Source organism: Diabrotica undecimpunctata, unplaced genomic scaffold, assembly GCF_040954645.1.
Source record: "Diabrotica undecimpunctata isolate CICGRU unplaced genomic scaffold, icDiaUnde3 ctg00001519.1, whole genome shotgun sequence".
NCBI classification, from domain to species: Eukaryota; Metazoa; Arthropoda; class Insecta; order Coleoptera; family Chrysomelidae; genus Diabrotica; species Diabrotica undecimpunctata.
The window spans coordinates 7,080-30,712 of NW_027312400.1; the positions used below are offsets into that span (position 1 = coordinate 7,080).

At 30.8% G+C, this 23,633-nt stretch overlaps 1 protein-coding gene across 1 annotated transcript; it reads left to right on the forward strand.

The window, feature by feature from the left end:
- Positions 1 to 244: 244 nt before the first annotated feature.
- Positions 245 to 19,559, forward strand: LOC140431619 (anaphase-promoting complex subunit 1-like; the record flags this gene model as incomplete). The annotated part of the gene is made up of 6 exons (XM_072519514.1): positions 245 to 446; positions 1,006 to 1,241; positions 10,857 to 10,998; positions 13,151 to 13,257; positions 14,648 to 14,981; positions 19,042 to 19,559. Coding segments are annotated over 6 exons (1,402 nt in total), but the record flags the coding sequence as incomplete, so codon positions are not given.
- Between the last annotated feature and the right edge of the window lie 4,074 nt (positions 19,560 to 23,633).

A 23,633-nucleotide genomic window follows, 5' to 3' on the forward strand; every position in this document is an offset into this window, starting at 1 on the left:
AGGTATGGGATGGGTGGTGATTATAAAAGAAAAGTAGATGGTCAAAGAACTCGAAGAAGATCGCCACTTTGATGTTAAGACCAAGTAGCGCTATCTCAGAGTGGAGAGAGATGAATGGATAGCAAATCTAACAATTTATTATTTTCAGCGTTAGTATGGCTTCCCATATCAATTCTAAAGAAACGATCATTTTATTTTAAGTTACTTTTAGTTTACAAGAAATATCAAATCATTTTCGTTTCAGCCAAGCTTACTGTAACATAGTGGCGGGTGCATGTTTCGCTCTAGGCCTTAAATACGCGGGAACTGCCGATGAAGAAGCATTTGAAACGCTATTTTACTTTTGCCATATGTTTACTTCGCTTACGGGGAAATCTATAGCAGAATTGGCCGGAAAATCCACAATAGAAACTTGCTTGAACGTTTTGTTGCTGTCAGTATCGATGGTAAGTAGTTTAAATCAAATAATCTCTTTAGATCTAAATAAGAGTTATTAGAGTCTTTATTGTTGTGTGGTTCGTGTGTTCGTCCGCGAATTGATGTAGGCAAAACTGCATTAGATACAGAAACACTGATTACAGAATCATATTAAAAGTTTTGTTGAATGAAATTGTTATGGAACCGAAAGATAAAATTGTAATTTTTTATAGACAAAATTTAAAAAAAACCTTAGTTGAAATTAAAGTGCTATTTTATTATAGTTTCAATTAAACACCAATATTTGTGTTTTTACTTACTTTGTATAATCTATTGTAAATTGTGTTGGAAAATAAATAATTGTTATTCCAATTTTAATGATACAGGAAATATCAACAATAACGTTATAGCTTAGGATATATAAAAGCCAGGAAGGAGCATTTGCTTTAAGTTAAAGTGTATACGTGACACATATACAAGTTTATCGTTTGCCAATGACGTAGTCTTGTACGGGAATGTGGAAAGACAAAGAAAAAAGCTAAAAGACCAAATTTAATGAAAAAGCTTTAATAATACTTTTTTCAACAGGTAATGGCTGGTACGGGAAGTTTAGAAATTATGAGATTAGTACGTCATCTGCGAAGACGAGTTGGTGTATCTAGTAGTCCTGTAGTTACATACGGTTCCCATTTAGCCATACATATGGCTTTAGGGTTATTGTTTTTAGGGGGCGGTCGCTACACTCTCTCAAATTCTTCTGCTAGTGTTGCAGCGCTTATTTGTGCCTTTTATCCAAAATTTCCTACACACAGTAATGACAATAGGTAAGTTATTTATCTTTTATATATATATATATATATATATATATATATATATATATATATATATATATATATATATATGTATGTATATGTATATATTGTGATGTTTTGTTTGTGAATATTTTAATGAGCAATGAGTGTTTTTTAATAATATATATAGGGTTTTTATCGAGGTTCTCAAACAATTAGTTTGTAAGCACTTTTTGAAATTATCTTTATTATATCTATTATGAAACACACATATATATCTAATATAGACAATGTAAATTTAAAACACACTATCTCTAACTTATATTAACAAAGTTTGGTACCTTTCTGTCACTGAATGCCTAAATGAAAGTGTTTTCCACAATAAAGATTTTAATCACCACTCAATGTCTTCGTTGTCAGCCTCGGTTATCCTTCTTTTGTAAACTTGCCTTGCCAAATACACCACAATGTTTTAATTATCAGCTTCCACCATTTTAGAATATTTTTCTTCTTAATAGTATTTATAAATCGGTAAAATATTGTTCTTTCTTCTTTTCTATTTATTCTTCTTTCTAATAATCTTTTTTTCTCTTCCAATCTCCAATCACCATATATAATATAATTTTAATTTTCAAGTAATACTCTCTTCCAATTTCCAATCACTATATACATAACATAATTTTTAATCTTCAATAATATTCTCCTTATTCTGTTTCTTAATCTTCATCTAATATACTAAATCACTGATAACTGAGTATCTCTACTGAATGACTGAACTATAGTAACTGACTATATCTTGAACTTACTGCACTAACTATATTGAAAATCTGACCAACTGACTGACCCCACTATATTGAAAAACTGACCGACTGACTCTTTTGAACCCAAATCACATCATATTTATATCATTTTTTTTTGTTCACCTATGTTCTTGAAAAAATATATGTTCGAATGTTTCTATTTCATAGACATAACCATGTTCGCGAATATTCTACTGCGAGCAAAGGTTAAATTCAGTCTATTGACGTCTTTCTAGATAATTCTTTTTATGCTATCTAGAAAACTACTATTATAACTAAAATTCTATCGAGAATTTTATGGAAATTTAGGCTTTTTAGATTAGAATATAAACTTATATATAAATTACATCTTAAATTAATAAATAACACTATTTTTTAATCCATAATTCTATATAAAAGTTCCTACCACCACATTCACTTAAGTGTATCCTTGGTTGCCTACAAAGATGGCGCACTCAAATATATTTACAATATCATAATTATGAAAATAAACAAATACATTGCAAAATAAAACTTTTTAAACCTAATACCTATTATGCTAATTTCTCAAGAATGCCCTCACATAAACACTTTTTATAACATTCTCCAGTATATAACTTACAAATTATTTCTTCAAACGCCATCCTTGTTTCTCCTATATATATATATATATATATATATATATATAATATATATATATATATATAATAATATATATATATATATATATATATATATATATATATATATATATATATATATATATATATATATATATATACAGGGTGGTCCTTAAGTAATTGTACAAACGAAAACCGTAAATTCTACACTTTAAAATATTACGATTTAAGCCAACTTGCTTTAATAAAATGTTGATATTAAGAAAGATACAGGGTGTTACAAGTGGAAATTTAAAATTTTATTTTTCGCTATAACTTTTACGTTTGTAAATATTTTTGGACAAAAATTTATAATTGGATGCTTCAAAGTAGGATAAATTATAATTTTATACAAACTTTAATGTAACTGATAGAGGGCGCCACATATGCCACATGTGTGACATATATTTGCGCTTAACTTTTTTGCTCTTAAAGTTAGCTCTATTTGTGTTAAAAAATAATAAAGATACATTATTTTTACAAGGAAAAGGTATACTTGTTGATAACCTCAAAATTTAACCGTTTTCGAGATATTCACATTTTATAAGTCAGCTGCATAATAATTCTTAGTTGTAATATTTGTGCGTTGAAGCACTGAATACCTGTAGATAAGCATAATTCACAGTTTATTCTTATTACAACAACTCAAAGATGATAATGTAACATTACAAAAATTTTGTTATGGCTGCTAAATGTCTTATTGAAGAAAATATTCTTCATCTTCTTCTTTAGGTGCCGTGTCCGTATTCAGACGTTGGCCGTCATCATGTTTACAATTTCCCTTTTCTATCGCTACTGGAGTTGTATTACTTTTTCCCTATTGTAAAATGCTGAAAACACAAAATATGTGGTTTATGTAAGATGGTACACCACCACATTCTAGAGAGAAGGCAGTGAGAACATACTTAAATATAACTGTTCTGAACGTTGGAATGATCGTGGCACTCATATTCCTTTGCAATGTGGTGAGATATTGATATAATTATTTAATTTATAAAAAATTCCAAAAGAATACTTATCATTCATTACGTAAATTATTTAACCATTTTTATTAGGACAATTAGAAACTAAAGCCAAGGATTTAATAACACATATGTGTCTTGTTTCATAATACTTTTTCTACCAATCTAACCTTAAAGACTGAGCATTTTTACAAAAACATCATCGTTGGCCTCATAACCGATATTGTTATAAATATAGTAAACACACAGGTAATTTAGTTCGTTAGTTAATCATAACAGACCATTTGTTCGAGATGTAATTATAGTTACTCGTAAGCTGTAACGTAATCATATAAATAAGTAATGACATCGATAGGTTATTCCGTGTTTATATAAGTAACCCATGAATCAAATACATCACAGTTTAACACATTATTTAACCTCTGCCACAAATAAGATGTAGTTCCATAATATACCATAAGGTTTGGATATGTATCCAAAAGAATATATTCATCCATTATAGATTATAGCCACCACGTAGCCCAGAATTTTATCCGCCTGATTTTGGTGTATGGGGCGTATTAAAACAACGTGTCTATAAGAATCCCATAAACATTCTCAACCAACTATGGGAAGAAATAAATACTGCAGCAGTTTCTTTAGAACCAATGATGCTATTTAACATGAGACGATCTTTTATGTAATATATTGACAAATGAATTAAAGAAAATGGTGGACATATGGAACACTTACTTTGACCAAAAGTTATGTTATTTAGTTTAACTATTTCTTAATTTGGTTTGTAAACAAAATGTTTTGATTATGACTTTAATTTAACATAAAACGTAAAATGTTTGATCTAAAATCCTATTATTCTGTTTTTGTCAAATCCTATTATTAATTATCCTGCTGATATATTTATTTTATTTAATATTTCGTTAACTATTAACTTTACTTAAAGGAATTTTATACCAAAATTTAGATTTATTAATGTTTTTTGCTATTTTTCCTTCGTTGCCTGGAGTAATTGCCTTAAATCAGAATTATGCAGCTGATTTGTAAAATGCAATTATCACGAAAACTGTTAAGTTTTGAAGTTATTAAGAAGTATACCTTTTTTTTGTTTAAATAATGTATCTTTAAGATTTTTTATCAAAAATGCAGGTAACTCAAACAGCAAAAAAGTTAAGTGCAAATTTATGCCACATATGTGGCATATGTGGCGCCCTCTATCAGCTACATCAAAGTGTGTAGCAAATTATAATTTCTCATATTTAAAAGTACCCAGTTGTAAATTTTTATGCATAAATCTTTACAAACATGAAAGTTATAGCAAAAAATAGAATTTTAAATTTGCACTTTAACACCCTGTATCTTTCTTAATATCAACATTTTATTAAAGCAATTTGGCTTAAATCGTAATATTTTAAAGTGTAGAATTTACGGTTTTCGTTTGTACAATTACTTAAGGACCACCCTGTATATATATATATATATATATATATATATATATATATATATATATATATATATATATATATATATATATATATTATATATATTAAAAGTATTCAACTAGTGAATTCAGTTTCGCAAATAAAAAAAATATTAACTACTTCATTAGTTTATCGAAGACGTTTTGCTTTATATTTCTAAAGCTTCATCAGTTCTCTAAAATACAACAGATGACATAGAGTTTATAAGAAATACAGATGTTAATAGTTCATAACTTACACTTACAACTCAATATGTAGTATATTATCGATGTTATTATAATATGTACTGTAAACTTTACTCAACATTTAAAACTAACTTAACAAAAAAAAAACAAAAAACTCACAAACTCTGCAGATAATAATGTTCATATTCGAAAATACGAAGATTTAAAATTTTTTCAAACGGAGATTTAAATGAACTACCACTGTTGTAGAGGTAGAGTTTTATAAAATGTTTTGTATAAGGGTATAATGTAACTGTTGTTATCAAAGAATAAAACCGTTGTTCCTACTATTTTCCTCGATTTATTATAAAAAAAGTTATAAAAACATAAAATATCATATCATAAAATGACGTTTAACAAACGGATCAAATGAACTAAAACTGTAGAGGGGAACACGTATAAAACATTTTGAATTTACATTAAAAAAAAATAAGGGTCATTCATCGAGATTAAAAATTTCCTACCTCCTATTGAATATTATCTTGGACAAATATCGTGACACGAGATATTTATATATAAAGATATATTTCATATATCATATATATACTAAAACAATTTTTAATTCAAGGTGATTACTTGGCAACATCGCACTTAACGAAGCCCTTAACGATAACTTTTCAACGAAATCATATTCCACTTATCAATTTTGCAGAGGCGTACCAAAAAAAATTTTAATTATTTATTTAAACACATAAGTAATTACGTAAAAATTAAATCTAAGACCGATATTATTATTAAATTATCTTGTGTCTTTTAAGAGGTATCTTATAGTTGTCTAACAAAATAAAGTAACATTTTATTGTTATTATAGAGTACTTAATGCAGTACTGCAAAAAACAAAAATCTTTGCAAAGTACAGTAAAACCTCGATATAACGGACGTCTTTTTAACGGACTTCGGATATAACGGGCAAAAAATCCGGTCAAATGTAAAAAAAAAATAAAAACATTTTGTTAATATTACACATGCGTCTCATATATGTAATTAATCTGGCATAAAAAAGCAAACTTTCGGACATAAAAAAAAAACAAGAACAAAATAAATAAATTTGCATTCATGTGTGATGTAGGAGAGCATAGCAATCTTGGAAAACGAATGAAATTGGCTCGTGAAACTTCACTGGAAGAAGCAATCTTAAAATGGCACGACCAAAAACGTTCTAGTGGGATCCTGGTCCGAGCAGTCGAATTGAAATTTGCTGTAATTAAATTAGCAAATCATATGGACATACCAGAGCAAGTGATGGATGGCTCTGGCGCTTTCGTAAAAGGTACGGAATCATGAATAAAAGAATTTACGGCGAAGCTTCAACTGCACCAAAAGAAGAAACAGAACCTTTTAAGCAAAAATTAGTAGCACATATAGCAAGTAAGTAACGAAATGCTATTAGAATCTCAGATTTACAATGTTGACGAAACTGGTTTGTTATGGCGTACTTTGCCTGAAAGCGCACAAGCCTCCAAATATGAAAAATCGGATTCTGGAAGAAAAATCAGTAAGGACAGGATCTTGGCACTGCTTTGTGCTAACGCTGATGGATCGCATAGATTAACACCTGTAGTGGTTGGCAAATCTCGTAAACCTAGAGTTTTAAAAGACATAATGCATCATATGCCCCTTTCATATTATAGCTCTAAGAGGACATGGTTCACCTCAGATATTTTCAAAAATTGGTTTTTTAAAGAAATTGTACCTTCAGTGAGAAAATTTCAAGAGAAGACATTCAGAATACCGTCAGAAGAGGTGAAATGTTTATTGCTTTAAGACAACGCTCCTGCTCACGCCTCTGAAATATTCTACGTTCAGAAGATGGAAACTTCAGGTGTATGTTTTTGCCAAAAAATACAACATGGCTTATTTAACCCATGGACCAGGGAATAATTTTGGCAGCCAAACGAATATATCGCAGAAAGTTTTTAGACGAAGTAATGGTTGTATTGTACGATGGAGATAATGCAGAAGATACTTTGAGAGCAGAAGGTACCTTGCAAAATTTAAGGTCTTACAATTTAAAATCAACAATTGTTAATTTTGCTGCAGCATGGGAGAAGGTGAAAGAGAAAACATTAAAAATTGGTTGCAAGATTTTGTTTGATGGCCAAGATGCAGACATAGAATTAGAAAGGTTGAAAGTTACTCATTTCTGTAGGAAAATACATAATAATGCCGGAGAACATGTAGCTGAGGAAGATGTTTTACAATCGCTAGATGTAGATGAAGGTGACCCTGGGTATAACATCATGACTGAAAGTGAAACAGCAGATGAAGTTATGAACCTTAAAAATGAGGACGGAAGTAAAGATAGCAAACAAGACGACAAAACAAGACTGTTAAAAATGAAGTTATCAGAGGTAAGATCGCATCTCGACGATTTAACAACCTTTATTGATTATTCATCAAATAGTTAAACTGTATTTAGGAAGTTGATCATAGAAAAACAGCAAACATGAAAAGTGCAAACGAAACTTGTTCAAAACGGGATTACCGACAGCAAGCGCGTCCATATCCACAGCAACGTCACTTCACGACGAATGTCCGAAGACAATTACTTAAATAGAATTTTGTTTGTATTTTATATTTTTTATATATGTTACGAGCAATGTCCGAAATTGGACAATCCTAGCATTGTACAGAAAACCTTGTCCACTTCTAGCATTGTACCCCTTTACTGTACAATCTCCGAAATATATATAATCGTCGGACTTTGTATAAACGAATTGCTGTGCAATGTTCGAATTTCAATAAGTAGCCATGCGTCAAAGTTTGAGATAATATATCAGATATCGATTTATATCAATTTTTACGATTATTCCCCATTTGTTATTAACGACAAACAAACATCAATTGAGGTTATAAATCCATAATTAACCAGCGTTTTTGACTTTTGGATTCGTAGAATTAAACTATTTTAAATTATCATACATATCTCTTGAAAATCTAAGATATTTTACAAACATCTTCCCTATATTATAGTGATGTATCTATCTCTTGAAGCTTTGAAATGTTTCACTAACAATATCTCTATTGTAGAACAATTTCTTCTTCGATTCGATTTTTCAATTTTTGATTTGGTGTGTCGCTTGTCAATAATAATCGATTCGAACCGATGAGTGTCGACAATTATTTTGATTATTTCGGACATTGTACAGTTTGGGGGTACAATGCTAGAAGTGGACAATAATTTGTGTACAATGTTAGGATTGTCCAATTTCGGACATTGCTCGTAACATATATATCTAATTACAGTGTACATATATATTCTCAAAAAAAGTATTTTGATTTATTTTAACCATATTTTTATATAACGGACTTTCGACTTTAACGGACACCCCTCCCCCCAAGTAGTCCGTTATATCGAGGTTTTACTGTACTTATTTTTTCATTAGACGAAACAATTTGAAATTTTAACATACGATCTCGTCGTTGAACTTCATTCTCTATTTATATAATTGCTGTCTGCTATAAACGTTATATTTGTTTCGTTTTAACTTGATTCGAACTGATTTAATTATTTATTTAAACACATAAGTAATTACGTAAAAATTAAATCTAAGACCAATATAATTATTAAATTATCATGTGTCTTGACAGGTATCTTATAGTTGTCTAACAAATTAAAGTAAAACTTTATTCTTATTAGAGAGTAACTAATACAGAACTTCAAAAAACAGAAAACTTTCGAAAATACTTATTTTTTTCATTAGACTAAACAATCTGAAATTTTAACATACGATCTCGTCATTACACATCATTCTCTATTTATAGAATTGCTGTGTGCTGTAAACATTCTATTTGTTTTTCTTAATCTAAAGTTTCCTTGTGTTTAGTTGTTTATATAAATATAAAAATATGATATGAAGTTCATATAAATTAAAATGAAGTAAGTTAAACTATTATTATGTGAATACGTGTATATAGTAGTGCATTTGTTTATTTCAGTAAATTCTCGAAATATGAAATGAAGATGGCACTAACTACTAAAGAGTTAATAGCTTTGTTAGAAGAAGACTCAGTTTGTGCAAATGTTGACTCACTTAATGTGGTTTATTTGCCGCCGAGATTAGATTAGAAAGTTTCTGATGTAGAAGACATTGATGATAATATTATTTGTGAAGAATCAATAAAATCGGATATTGCAGGTACACATGAAATACAAGTGATTGGGAATTATGACGATTCTGATTATGATATTCCTCTGAACCACAGATAAAACGTGCAAAGAAAAAACCAGGAAAAATTAGTAAATCCAAATTTGTCTTAAGTTGTAACAACAGATATTCCTTCGTGCTCAGTAGTAATTCAACATCAGTTTGATTGATATTTAGTCAATATAAAAGCCAACCATAGAGGCAAGTCATATATTGAAGTTTTTTCTTTTTTTTTTGATAAAAAAGTAATTGAGAGCATTCTGTATTTTACAAATATTTATACATCGCAGAATAACCGTCACGATTTTTAAATGAATAACATAGATTTAAAAAAAAATTATTAGCATATGTATATTATCTGGTTCACTCTCTGCTTCAAGTTGATATGCATTGGTCAAAGGATGCAGATAAAGAAGTGCACATTATAAGAGGAAGCATGAGCCGACATAGATTTATATTTATAATTTATAATAGTGAAGAAACCGCTACATCAGTGTCAAACTTAGTACATGGACGTCAATCTAAATTTGCTTTACCAGATGAAACCAGATTCGACAATATTGGCCACATTACAAAAAGAGACGATAGTGCAAGAATGTAGGACATGCAAAAGTAAAACTATTTATTTATGCAAAAGGTGTAGAATGCAACTACACCCCGAATGTTTCGAAAATTTTCACCTTAAAATTTAATTTACATTTAAGATACAATATGTTCCTTTACTAAAAATTGTACTGTTTTCCTTGAAAATGCGAAATGTAAATTAGTCCTAACTTATGCGTTTTTATTCCAATCTAATAAATTAATTGTCAAATTTATCTTTGTATATTGAGTGGCCGTTAATGGGGTAATACTACATAAAGAATAAACTTGCCTCAAATTTACTTTACTTACCTCAAAACTATTTTAAAGTTAATAATAAAGTCTATTTAATAAATATATTCCCAAGAAATAGAGCACACTACGCCTATGCACATATTTAATGTATAACGAATAAACTAAAATATCAAATTTCTCTCATTCCCATTCGTTCTAAGAACGTAAATATATATAGACCAGCAAAATATTGATAAGTTTACCGATGTTTCAAACTATTCAATGAACTTGTCTCACTATACACTCTTAAATCGCACCAATTTATATTGTTACGGGGGCAAATTTTTATGAGACTATCTTACTTTTTTACATATTTACATGGGCGAAGGATACACAATAAAAATGACCCCGGTAAAAATTTACTGCTGACATTTTACGTGATTGCCGCTACCGTTTAGTTCAATTTGTAGATTAGTCACCTTTAATTAAAAATTGTCCGACTATAGGGTACAAAACGTGTCTATTATTATTTAGCATTTTATTTCTTTTTTATTGAACTATTAAATTGTTAAATTTTTGTTATAGATATCACTTACAAGCTTTTCGTCACTTGTATGTGTTAGCTGTGGAACCTCGATTAATAATACCTAAGGAAGTTCACTTGGGAGAAATTTGCTATGCAAATTTAAGGGTGGTGAAACTCAACGGTACAACTATTAATATTAAGGTAATTAGTGTACTTAACTAAAATTCCCACCATCTTAGATACGATAAGATATGTTGGTGTGTTTGTTTAGAAGATTATAGAAAATAATTTGTAATAATAAATTGGTTATAGGGCTTATAGGCTGTGCTTTTATTAGCTTATAGGCTGTGGCAGTAACAAAGCGTCATGAAGATTAAATTCACACCGTCTCCAAGCTCGATAATCAATAAATCTGTACCAGTTACCGGGCGTGAAAGGCTACACATATTTATATAAAATTAATCGCACGTAAATATATAATATTATAAGAACAAGTGTTTTTTTATTACAAAAACACAAGTGTATTTTTGTTAAATACCTCTCGCTATAAAAATAATGTACAGCTGGTTCCTAAAAAATTGATACGACTCTTAGCGCGTTTTGTAGCAAATTGAGCAGTGTATTTTGAAGGATAAATACTTAATCTTATGCCAAATCTTAAAATTTGTCAGATAACTTATTCTGTTCAACTTTAAAAGATGGCTCCACATACTAGCAAAGAACTAAAATCAAGAATTGTAAGAGAGATCAAGAAACTCTCGAAAGAAAACAAGGTTCTGGAAGACCAAAAATATCTACCGCTCATGAAGATCGTACGCTTTTGGAGAGATTAGAAGAGAATCCTTTTGAAGATGCAAAAACTGCAAGAATTATGTCACAGTTTCCGGGAAGAAAGATAACAACTTGGCGCAGAATTAAAACATCGCGTCTTAGGTACTGAACTGCAAAAAAAAATAAGCTCTTACACCACAACAGAATGAATCAAGACTTATATTTGCTTCAAACATCAGCTACAAAATCAAGATTTTTGGGAGACGGTAATATTTACAGATGAGAAATTTTTTCAATCTTCTAAAAAGGGCAACATTGGGATGTATAGGCCAGATAATTTTTAGATTTAATCCTGTATATGTTGATAGATATCGAGCAGCTCGTCATTTTAGCGCCAGTGTATGGGGATGGATTTCATCTAGAGGAATATGGTATAGCGTATTGATGGCAGATTTGTTGGGCAGACTTATCTAAATATTCTAGAAAACATCATGTTTCCCAATGTAGAACAGTTGTATCCAGAAAATAATTTTATCCTCCAAGATAATTGTCCTGTTCACACTGCAAATATAATAAATCAGTGGCTGCAGAATAACAACATCGAAACCTTACCATGGCCTAGCTACAGTCCAGATTTAATCCCAATCGAGAATGTGTGTGGAGTTATTATAAAACGGTTGTATCGGCGTAATTTTATACTTCAAAATGCTGAAGAGCTGTGGCATGGTATACAACAGGTTTGGGAAGAGCTCTCTGAAGAAGGCAATTTCATAGTAGTTATCACTCAGATGGACCGATTATTAGTACCCCTGGTTTTACCCAAGGTACTCATTTTATTCAGGCTGAGTCGACCTGGGGCCTATAGACATTTTTAAAAATGTCTAGTTATTCTTGCCGGCGGTAGGATTCGAACTCCGGACCACCGGCATGCGAGGCAAGCATCCTACCGCTTGCGCTACGCAGGCTCGCTGATGGAGATATTACAAAATATTAATTTTATTTTTACATACCTAAATTTAGTATAGTTTTAGTCTTCCAGACCCTCGCTTTCTCTGAAGAGTTTCTTGTTTCCTCATTTTTTTTATTAATAGAAAAACTGTGGTTCTGCTTATGTTAAAATGTTTTGCTGCCTCTGATATCTTTTATTATCTTTTAATTTGGTTATAATTTGTGCTTTTATATATTTTGTAAAGTCGTTTGTTTTATTCCTTATAATAATAAAAATAATAACAACAACCCTATTTTATGTAAAAACTATCATTTACATACTCTTTATAAAATGCAGGAATTCAAAATAATATCAAAATTTAGACCTTAATAATTATTACAATTTATGAATTAAGTAACATATGTAATCAAATGTTTGTTGTTTGTTTGTTTATTTTATTATTTGTCTGTCATAATAAATATAATATAATGTCAGACCAATCAAATACACTGCTCAAAATAATCAAATCTTACCAAGAGTCGTATCAGTTTTTTTTTAGGAACCAGCTGTACAAAATGAATAATTGTCGGCTTAAGTTGATACAGGAATACTTTTGTTTGAAGATGTAGAACGTTAATAATAACTGTATTTTAGGGACCTGGAATTATACCTGATTTAAATACATTAACAAAAGTTGAAGTCCACGACGAAAGATACTGGCCAGTGGTGTTCGAGAGGGGCAAAAACTGGACTTTATTAGAGTAAGTAGTGATATGTTTCTCCTACATTACAAATATCATTTATTAAAGAATTTTTGCATCTTTTATAACAAAAATAATCTGCTCTTAGCAGAGAGCAGAGTATATATATATATATATATATATATATATATATATATATATATATATATATATATATATATATATAAAGTAAACGTTAAATAGTGGGTTTGCAGCAATAAAAAATGAAACGAGTACTCTTTTAAATTTTTATTCCAAGCTTTCGGACATTGGTTATGTACTTCATCAGGGAGCTACAAATGTGATGAATAAATTGTTGGCGTTGGTATAATTAATTAAAAAATGTTTCTACTTACAAACTTAATGAGGTTGTATCAACGAAGATGTATTATAATGTTGATAAAATTTATCATAGTCTCTCATCTTTTTTCAATATATAAAAGCTATTTTTATGTTTAAAAATTTAAAAAAATTACTATACATCCAAAAACACTTAATTATTCTAAATAAATACATGACATTATTTTCACAAAATTCTTTTAAATGTCAATTGATAAATTATTGTTTGTATTATTATTGCATTTATTTATTTAACACAGACAATAATTTATCAATTGACATTTAAAAGAATTTTGTCAAAATAATGTCATGTATTTATTTAGAATAATTAAGTGTTTTTGGATGTATAGTAATTTTTTTAAACATAAAAGTAGTTTTAAATATTGAAAAAAGATGGGAGACTATGATAAATTTTATCAACATTTTAATACATCTTCGTTGATACAACCTCATTAAGTTTGTAAGTAGAAACATTTTTTAATTAATTATACCAACGCCAACAATTTATTCATCACATTTGTAGCTCCCTGATGAAGGACATAACCAATGTCCGAAAGCTTAGAATAAAAATTTAAAAGAGTACTCGTTTCATTTTTTATTGCTGCAAACCCACTATTTAACGTTACGTTGTCAGCAAATACTTCTGGTTCATTATATATATATATATATATATATATATATATATATATATATATATATATATATATATATATATATATATATATATATATATATATATATATATATTATTGAACATATGACAGACAAAGAAGATAATAGGGTCAGTGTTAATCGAATTTTCGACATTTTAACAATATTTCACTGCTTTCGTTGGTGATAGGAATCGAAATAGGTCTTCTCGTATGATAGTAAAATACTCTACTATTCGAGCTAATCGGATATCCTATTTTCTTTAATCTTTTCTTTCACTGAAATCATTCGCTTGACGAATCTCTTAACTTAAATATATAACTTAAAAAAAGTTGTTCCAAAGGTTTTCACTTTGAATTTTATTGTGAATCGGGATTTCGATATACGAATTTACTCATTTACATAATTCTTCTAATTTCAGAAAAATTGTTTCTACCACAGGCTGCATAGAAGTTAAACAACGTGCTGGCTGTCTAAGCTACATTCTGGACAAATTTGGATATCGCAGTCAACTGGCGCGTACACTGACACATTCTATGGTCACCCCGTGGGACCCGTCGCCTACTTCTACTATTACTTGGTTTACGTCAGATAAATCGATCAAATTGTTTTGCAAACATTTTCTAACGACTGACAAATCTACCGAATCAAGCGCAGTGGAAGCTAGACTAAGACAAGCTCTCTCGAAGATAACTTATGATGCTGTAGTGAAGGATAAGCTAATTGTGATAGTTATATGTATTGCCTTAGTTAAGGTAAGTAATTCTGATTATTACGCCTTATTTTTTAACAATACCAATCAGACTATTTTTTTTATCAAAGTTCGCAACACATTGAGGAATATTCTAGCATTTATAAAATATTGAAATTAAAACCCAACTATAACCTCAAGTTTTCTTAAAATTTTGTTTTTTGATTCATTCACTTATGTTGAACGCTAAAAAAGTTAGGTACTTTAACAACTAGCCATGTTTTTCATCAATAAATTCCCTTTTTCTGCTTAGTTTAATAAACAAACATAAAGTAGACTATGAGAAATTAACAATTTGATAGATGTCAAATTGTTAACAGTCAAAAAGTTTCTGGTTTGTTGTGGAAATTAGTATTCGTATACACTAGCTCAACAATTACATCCTGGAGATTATGTAAGACGTGTAGAATTTTGCGAATGGGTTTTAATGAAATGCCAAGATCAAGATTTTACAAAAAAAATATTTGGTGTGATGAATTGAAGTTTACAAAAAATGGTATGTTTAACCGCCATAACATTCACTTCTGGAGTGACGAAAATCCTCAGCTCACTTGAGATAGTAAATTCCAAGCATTCTTTTCGTTCGATGTTTTTTGTGCTGTGAAAAATAATAAGATAGTCGCTCTCATGATTTATGACGAAAATTTAACGGAGAGCGTTACTGCAACATTTTACAGCAAGTAATTGTACCAGCACTGCACACTTTACATAATAATAAGGCTAACGAGGCTTGGTGTCAACAAAATGGAGCACCGGCTCACAATATTGAAGGAGTCAGCACATTGCTTGATGAAATATTTAGCGATAGACGGATAGCTAATAAAGATCCGTTACCTCTGGTTACCAAGATCCCGTTGTCACTGTTAGATTACTATATTTGGGGATAAGTTAAAAATTATTATCTATAATTGTCTATTAAATTAAGTTAAAAATAAGGTGTTCTTTGAACCTGTCACTACTGAGGAAGCTATATTAAATAAATTCTTTCAAGTTCTTAACGAAATAGATGGAGAATCAATATCAGGAGCTACTAATGAAAATCTTATTAAAAGATTTCATAAATGATTGGATTTTGATGGGTAACATTGTGAACATTTATTACATTAATAAGCTAGTGACAAAAATGTATAAAGTTAATTTATTTGAAAACTGCAAGAGATAGGTATAGGTAATACTTATACAGATCGATAGTGAATAACGTATTTTTCTAAAATAATGAAACCTATATAGGGTGACCCACTTGAAAATAAAAGGAATTAGGCGAAAATTTAGGATGCCGGTTTAATGCCAATGTTGATAGCACCATGTATAATGAAAAAGGCAACTACACACTGTAAAAGATAATGCTGTATGTGGTTAATAAATTCCTACTATATCTAATATCTGAATCTATACCAACTATTGTATTTGAAAAAAGGGTTTTTCTTTTATATACTAAGTCAGGGCCGCCGCTAAGGTATTGGCCGCCCCCCTTCCAACACTTTAGACATACATACTATTATTCAAAGAAATGTGCAGAAGATGCATAATATAACAATAATAATTTGTAAATAGATAAATACTTACTTGAACATTTAGACTAATCTCCATGATCCAACGTCCATATATTATCCTAATGTATATACGTCCTTTATCCTAATTTAATAACCATGATCCAACGTCCAGAATGTGTATATCCTAATATCCTAATTTAAACGTCCATTTAATTAAAATAAATCGTGAATAGAAACATAAACACATAAAAAACTAGAAACGCACTTTTCGGGCTTTCGTCTCAGAAAACTTTTTGACAATATCTGTAATGTCCAATGTCGCACACACTTCATGTTCTATAGATAATATTGCTAAAGCAAAAAGTCTATCTTGCTTCATTGAGGATCGCAAATAGTTTTTAATAATCTTAAGTTTTAAAAACGACCGCTCATCCGTAGCTACAGTAACAGGTAGATTTAGGAATATACGTCCTATTATAGTTAAGTTGGGAAATGTTGATACAAGATTATTTTCGTAAATATATTCAAGAATATCACTAGGACTTTTTTCTGCGGAAAAAAATGGTTGAATAGTTTTAATTTCTTCATATAAATCGGTTGCACTAATGTCAGTCTCTGAGCTGTTTATGTCTGTAAGGGCTTGATTCACTTTCTCACAATTGGTTTTAAGTTCATCATCGTTTTTAACTTTGCTTATACCATATATTATACTATTTAAAAATGTCTGTGTGCTGTTGAAGTAATTGGAACCGTTCTTCAATTGCTGTTATGGCAGCATCCAAAATCTTAAAATAAAAATTTATTTTAAATGACAATTCCGGAGATAATATAGGTTAGCTCCTTCATACTTAAAATGCACTTTTCTTTTTCTAATTCGTTCGGTAGAGGAGCTAGGGAAATCTTCTTCTATGTTAGCTTTTGTAGATATCTCTCTGGATTCGATTACAAAATTTTGAAAATGTTCATCAGAACGTTTGGTTACGAAATATTTTTTTAAATTATCAAGTGCATCAAGTGAAAATTTTATGTCAAATTTTGGACTTTGAAGGATTTTGCTAACCACATTTATTTTACTTTAAATATCTTACCACACTACAACAGAACACATGAATTTGAATTTCCAAATCTTATTTTTAAGGGATTTTGCCAAAGTCCTAGTATTCATATCCCTTGTGTTATCATTTTGTAATTCTTTTAACAGTTTGCAACACTTACCCCATTAATTCCACTAAGTAATTGTCGGCTGCTTTCATCACAACAAAACAGTTTACAGGTGCACAAAAAACATTATTTAGTGATAATGAGTAAAGTAACCACGGGCGATGAATTTGGTCTTGATTAGGTAATGTGCAATAATAATAAGTTTCTGAAAATTTCCTATTATTTTTATCTCTGGGGAAGTTAATTTTTGTAATTTGCTGAGGAAAATTTTCAACAACAAATTGAACTTCACTTGGATTCATATTTGCAGGCCATTTTCCGGGATCATCTGAACCCAAGTATATGCTGGAGCTTCCTACACTGCAATCCAGATTAACTGGAACATTAATTGTTCTGTCTTGGTTGGTGGTTTCAGCTTCAGGCGTTTCAGAATCACCACTCACACTATCGCTATTATTGTCATCAAATCTTCGGTCTCTATCCGCAGGAATATTCAATTGTTTCGTACCTTTTTCCATGGTTTGGACTTCGCTTGAAGTTGAAGGTCCTAAATTTATATCCGAGTATTCTATATTTTAGCCGGGGCGGAATTTAACAAAATACATCCAAAAACACTTCAAATAAGTTGTCCAAATAATGTTTCTCCAAATAATAGATAGCCGTAACGCGTATACGAATAAATACGTTACTTCGAAATACAGTACCTACTGTGCAAAAGAAACGGGTACACTACTATATTTTACAAACAAAATCGTTTATCAAAAATCGTGTCTAAATTCATCGAATTCTCAACTAAGACTGAACATAACACATAATAACCCATCTATAAACATAACCATAGGAACAATATTATAACAGAAACTTTACAACCACTTGCCTAAATTCTTGTAAAGTATCTACGTGTGAAATCTCAAATAACTGAAGTCCGAAAGCCGCCAGCCGCTTTGAATTAAAAAGTATTCCCGAAACTGCTTTATGACTGTACCTGCAAAAGGGCGGCAGTTCATACAATAAATAATATTTTCTGACATTTTTTTTAGATTAGGATGAAAAAAAGAAGTATACATGATAAATGAAATGCATTTGAGTATTATCACGTACTGAATAATTATTATTGTTTGGAATATTAGAGTTCACAGAATTATCTGAATCGTTACTATTTAATTATTTGAATTTATTTTCGTTTTAAAAAAGTATTATTATCAGTGGACTGCTTTTGGCCGACCCTATTGTTGGCCGCCCGTGTGCGATGCACACTTGGCTCACATGGTAGCGGCGGCCCTTATCGGATTGCCCTCGTAATATTTTGGGGTATGAAAAAAAGGGAATCTGTTTAATTTAAATTAATAATTTTTTATTTTTTTAAATCTGCAATTTGTAGTTTTCTATATACCAATCTTTTTGTTTCAGATAATTTCAGATCTTGAACAGAATCCATTCCCGATGAACATTTGGCAGTTCAAAATCATCCAAAGCCATATTATGAAAAGCAGATGTAATCACTTACTATCTAAAGAGATAATTCTCTCGTTTCGTCAAGAATTTCTTGAGGTATTCGACAAATGGGAATCCGATTTGAAACCTTTATTACAAAGGTTTGTAAGAGGGGATAAATTTGAAGATGATCTAGATAGTTTACTAATGAAAAAGTTGTGTTCTTATGTGGTTTTCTTCGATTTTCCATGGAACTATAACGTAGAGAACCAACAATATTTAGAAATGTTACAGAATTTGATGAAAGGTGGTTTAAAAATCGAGGCTGTTTTGAGGATAATGAAGACGATTTCCTAACTTTAGTACTGTTTTAACCAAAGTATGGCTAAGCATCAGTTATGTTTATATTGTCTAATAGAATTTTTAAGGGTGAAGATAATGAAATGTGATGTTAAAAGTAATCAAATTTTGTACATTAAATTATTTTCCTTTGATGTTATCTTTTGGTACTATAAAGTAAGATTTTTTTAAATGTTATTTTATTTTGTACCCTTTATACCTTAATAACCTTTATATCTTTTACCAATAACACTTCACAATGGATAGCGAAAGGAATAACATGTGGATCCGATCACTACTTAGTAAGAGCGAAAATTTTGTTCCCACTTAAGATAATACACGGAGACCAAAACCTAGAAGACAAGCAAGACTTGCAGACAGTGGACACTCCGAAGTACAACTTCAATAGTTTTATAAATGATAGTACTAAACAGCTATACCAACGACTGGATGAAAAACTACGAGAAATAGAGAGACAAACATTTTCAGATATTTACGAGAATATTAATGCTAGTTTACACCACGCCTCTAAGGAGACACTCGGGACACAGCAAAACAAAATTAGTAACAAAATATGGTGGAACGAAGAAATCGAATATATGGTAAAACAGAAAAAAGAACAGCATCTAAAATGGCTAAATACAAAAAATACTGAAGACCATCAAGCTTACAAAGAAACCGATAGACAACTACGAAAAATGATAAAACATGAAAAGAATAAAACATGGGATCAGAAATGTCAAGAAATCCATACATACATCGGAGGGAAGCAATGTACAGAGGTATGAAATTTTATACAATCAGTAAAAAATACAGGAAAAGACAAAGCACACATACACACCATAAAACCAAGAAATAATGGAAAGATCACTATGAAAGCTTGCTGACAGAGACAAGACAAGAATACCTAGCGAACTCCCCAACAGTCAGTACATATACAAGGAGAGGAAGCGAGGGTAGACATCGAAACAGTAAGGAAAGCTGTAATGACCCTAAAGAATGGTAAATCCGCTGGACCTGAGGGAATCTATGCTGAAATGCTTAAGAATGGAACTCATAAACTATTTAAAAAATTAACTTATGTGATCAATCAGTGTCTAAATGGACACCCAGTACCAGAACAATGGAGAACGGCATACATGTCTTCAATACACAAAAAGGGGGACAAAAGGAATTGTAATAATTATAGAGGCATATCGGTAACCAGCACCCTGAGCAGACTGTATGGACGAATTTTGAGAAATATGATCGAGGAAGAATATAAGCACAATGAAGAGGAAGAACAAAGCGGGTTCCGTGCAGGAAGATCGTGCACCGATAACGTATTTTGTCTTAAACAAATAATAGAAAAAAGATCGGCTAAGAATCTAGAAACTCATATTACTTTTGTAGACATGCAAAAAGCATATGACAACATCCCCTTAAAAAAACTGTGGACAACGTTGAAAAGATCTAACATCAACCACACATTGATAAATGCTGTACAAGAACTATATAGAGACTCAAAGGCACAGATAAAAACAGGAAAATATCTAACGGAAGAATTCCTGGTTACAAAAGGCTTGCGACAGGGATGCTGTATCTCACCAACCTTATTCAAGATATATGTTGCAGCGGCATTGGAAACATGGAAAAGAAAGGTGCATAGGATGGGTATAGAGCTTATGAATGTATATATACACTCCAGTTTGCTGATGACCAGGTAGTGCTAGCGGCCGACAAGGAAGACATGCAGTACATGCTTAGAAAACTGATAGAAGAATGGACAACATATTTCCTGCTGTCAGAGCTATGACTACTTGGGTGTTGCCTTTGACAATACAGGAACTGATAAACGGGAAATAGAAAAACGAATCACTCAAGCAAAGAAAGTCTTAGGATGTCTCAATGGTATACTGTGGAGTAAAGAGATAACGAAAGGAAGAAAATTTAATATATATGAGACCATGATTAAAACTACTCTTCTTTATGGCCCTGAAACATGGAGAATTAGTGAAAAGAACAAAAAGCGAATAGAAGCAGTAGAGATGAATGCAATGAGAAGATCTTTAGGTATTTCCAGACGAGACCGAATCAGAAATGATGTAATAAAACAACGTATGGGAATAGAAGGAAATATAACTCAAGATATAGAGAAGAAACAATTAAGATGGTATGGGCATGTTCAACGGATGCCAGCAAAAAGACTCCCCAAAAAAGTAGTAGAATGGCAACCGATAGGTGGACGGAAAAGAGGAAGACCCAGATTAGAATGGCAACACGGCGTAAACAAGTCCATGAGCGAAAGAAATTTAACAACAAACGACTGCGAAGATAGGAAGAGATGGTGTTTAGGTATCGGACAACGTCGAAAGACGTTCTAAACCGATGTATATATACTTCACAATGGACCATCAAGTTATTCGACAACGGATTAAGACCGAACCAACTTTTTTGACCTGTAGAATTCGCATAAATTTACATGTCTATGCTTATTTTGTAAATTCCGTATCTTTTAACCTCAAATTTGTGGAATGCTGGGTCTATTACATCAAAAATGAGTACTGTTTTGAAAAATAGCTTTATGATAACACTGTTTTATTTAGAGCTTTATTTAGACCTGTGTCTGTTTTATCTACCTGTTTTTGTACTTTTCATTTTCCTGTTACTCGACAATTTGATTTCCAAGTTTCCAGTACGTGTCCCATGATTTTGTTGTTTACAAGTACTTTTACATCTTGGTTCGTAATCCTGGAATCTTTTCGTTTGTCTTCTCAATCTGGTCAATAATTGTGTCATCGAGTATTCGTGCTAGCCCAGAAAGCCCTGTTAGATCTGACAATATATCTGATGCACGGGTAGGGCTTGAGGCAGGAGCTATTTTCGACCATTTTTTCCTATTTCTTCCAAATAGTAATTTCTCTTAGTTCCGTCTTCATTATCAACATTTTCGTCCTCACTACTCAAATCACTGGCCAGTATTTGATCATTTCTCGCAGTATCACTAAGTTCAGAATAACTATCGGTATCATGATCAGTAATAATAGTTTTGGCGTCAGAAATGTCATAACTGTCAAAAAAGTGTTCAGCAATCTCCTCGTAAGTCCTGCTGGGTTAGAGGTTTCTTTTTATCTTTTAAATTGGCCATTATTCTTTAAAAACTAAACACTGAAAAAATAAACAGATTGCTGCGATTTAATCGGTGCGTCAACGACACGATTTATCTCGCAATATAAGCGACAGCGTTTTTTAATGTCATGAACACATTACTGCGATTAGTCGCTGTGACGACGACGTGTTTTGTCTCATTGATCACATTGAACCGGAGACTGCAGCATAGTCTGGAATGGATTCTTCAAAATCGCAGGAAGATTTGATCTTACTGGTTGCTTTAGCAGACGAGAAGGATCAAAAATATTAAAATTAAAGATTGTCTTATTATGTATTGACTAGGTATCTGGAAATATTATACCAAATATCTGTTTTCAAATAATGGACAAGTTTTAATATCTACAGTTTTTATAGAAAAAGAAAAATTGGGACTCATAAGATATGTATGTTAATTAACTCATATAATATTTGTCATGTAATTGAAGACTACACTAGAGTAACTGCCACATCTAAAACTTGTATAGATAACATACTAACAAATATGCAATCATATGTGTCAGTAGAAGTCTTGCATGCTGGAATCTCTGATCATTCTGCCCAAAAATTAACTTTTCAGGTAGAGGAAGCAGAAACGAATACTCTTGAAATGAAAAGACATTTTAGTACAAATAATATAGAAACCTTTATAAGTAAATTACATAATCATGACTGGCTTAATTTAAGTTACAAATGTGTAAATGATCAATGGAATACTTTCTTAAATCAGTTTCTGTATATATTCAATCAGTGCTTTCCTTTTAAAAAGTTAGATTCTAGGCAACGTAAAAAAGGCCTTAATAAAAGAGATGATCCAGAGATAATAGAATGTAAGACTCGTTTAGACATCTTGTTTACAATGAGCAGAGTTAACCATAAATTCTATGATTCCTATAGACAGATAAAAAAAGAATATAATAAGAAACTAATAACAAAACGATCAAAGCTATATGAAAACAGGATGTCTGAAGCTGCCAACAAAAATAAATGCATGTGGCAAATTGTTAGTGAAATTAATGGTCAATTAAAAAGTGTAAATTCAATAAAAGTAGAGAGTAGTCCTCAAGAGATTGCTGATAAATACATACTCTGAGATAGCGCGT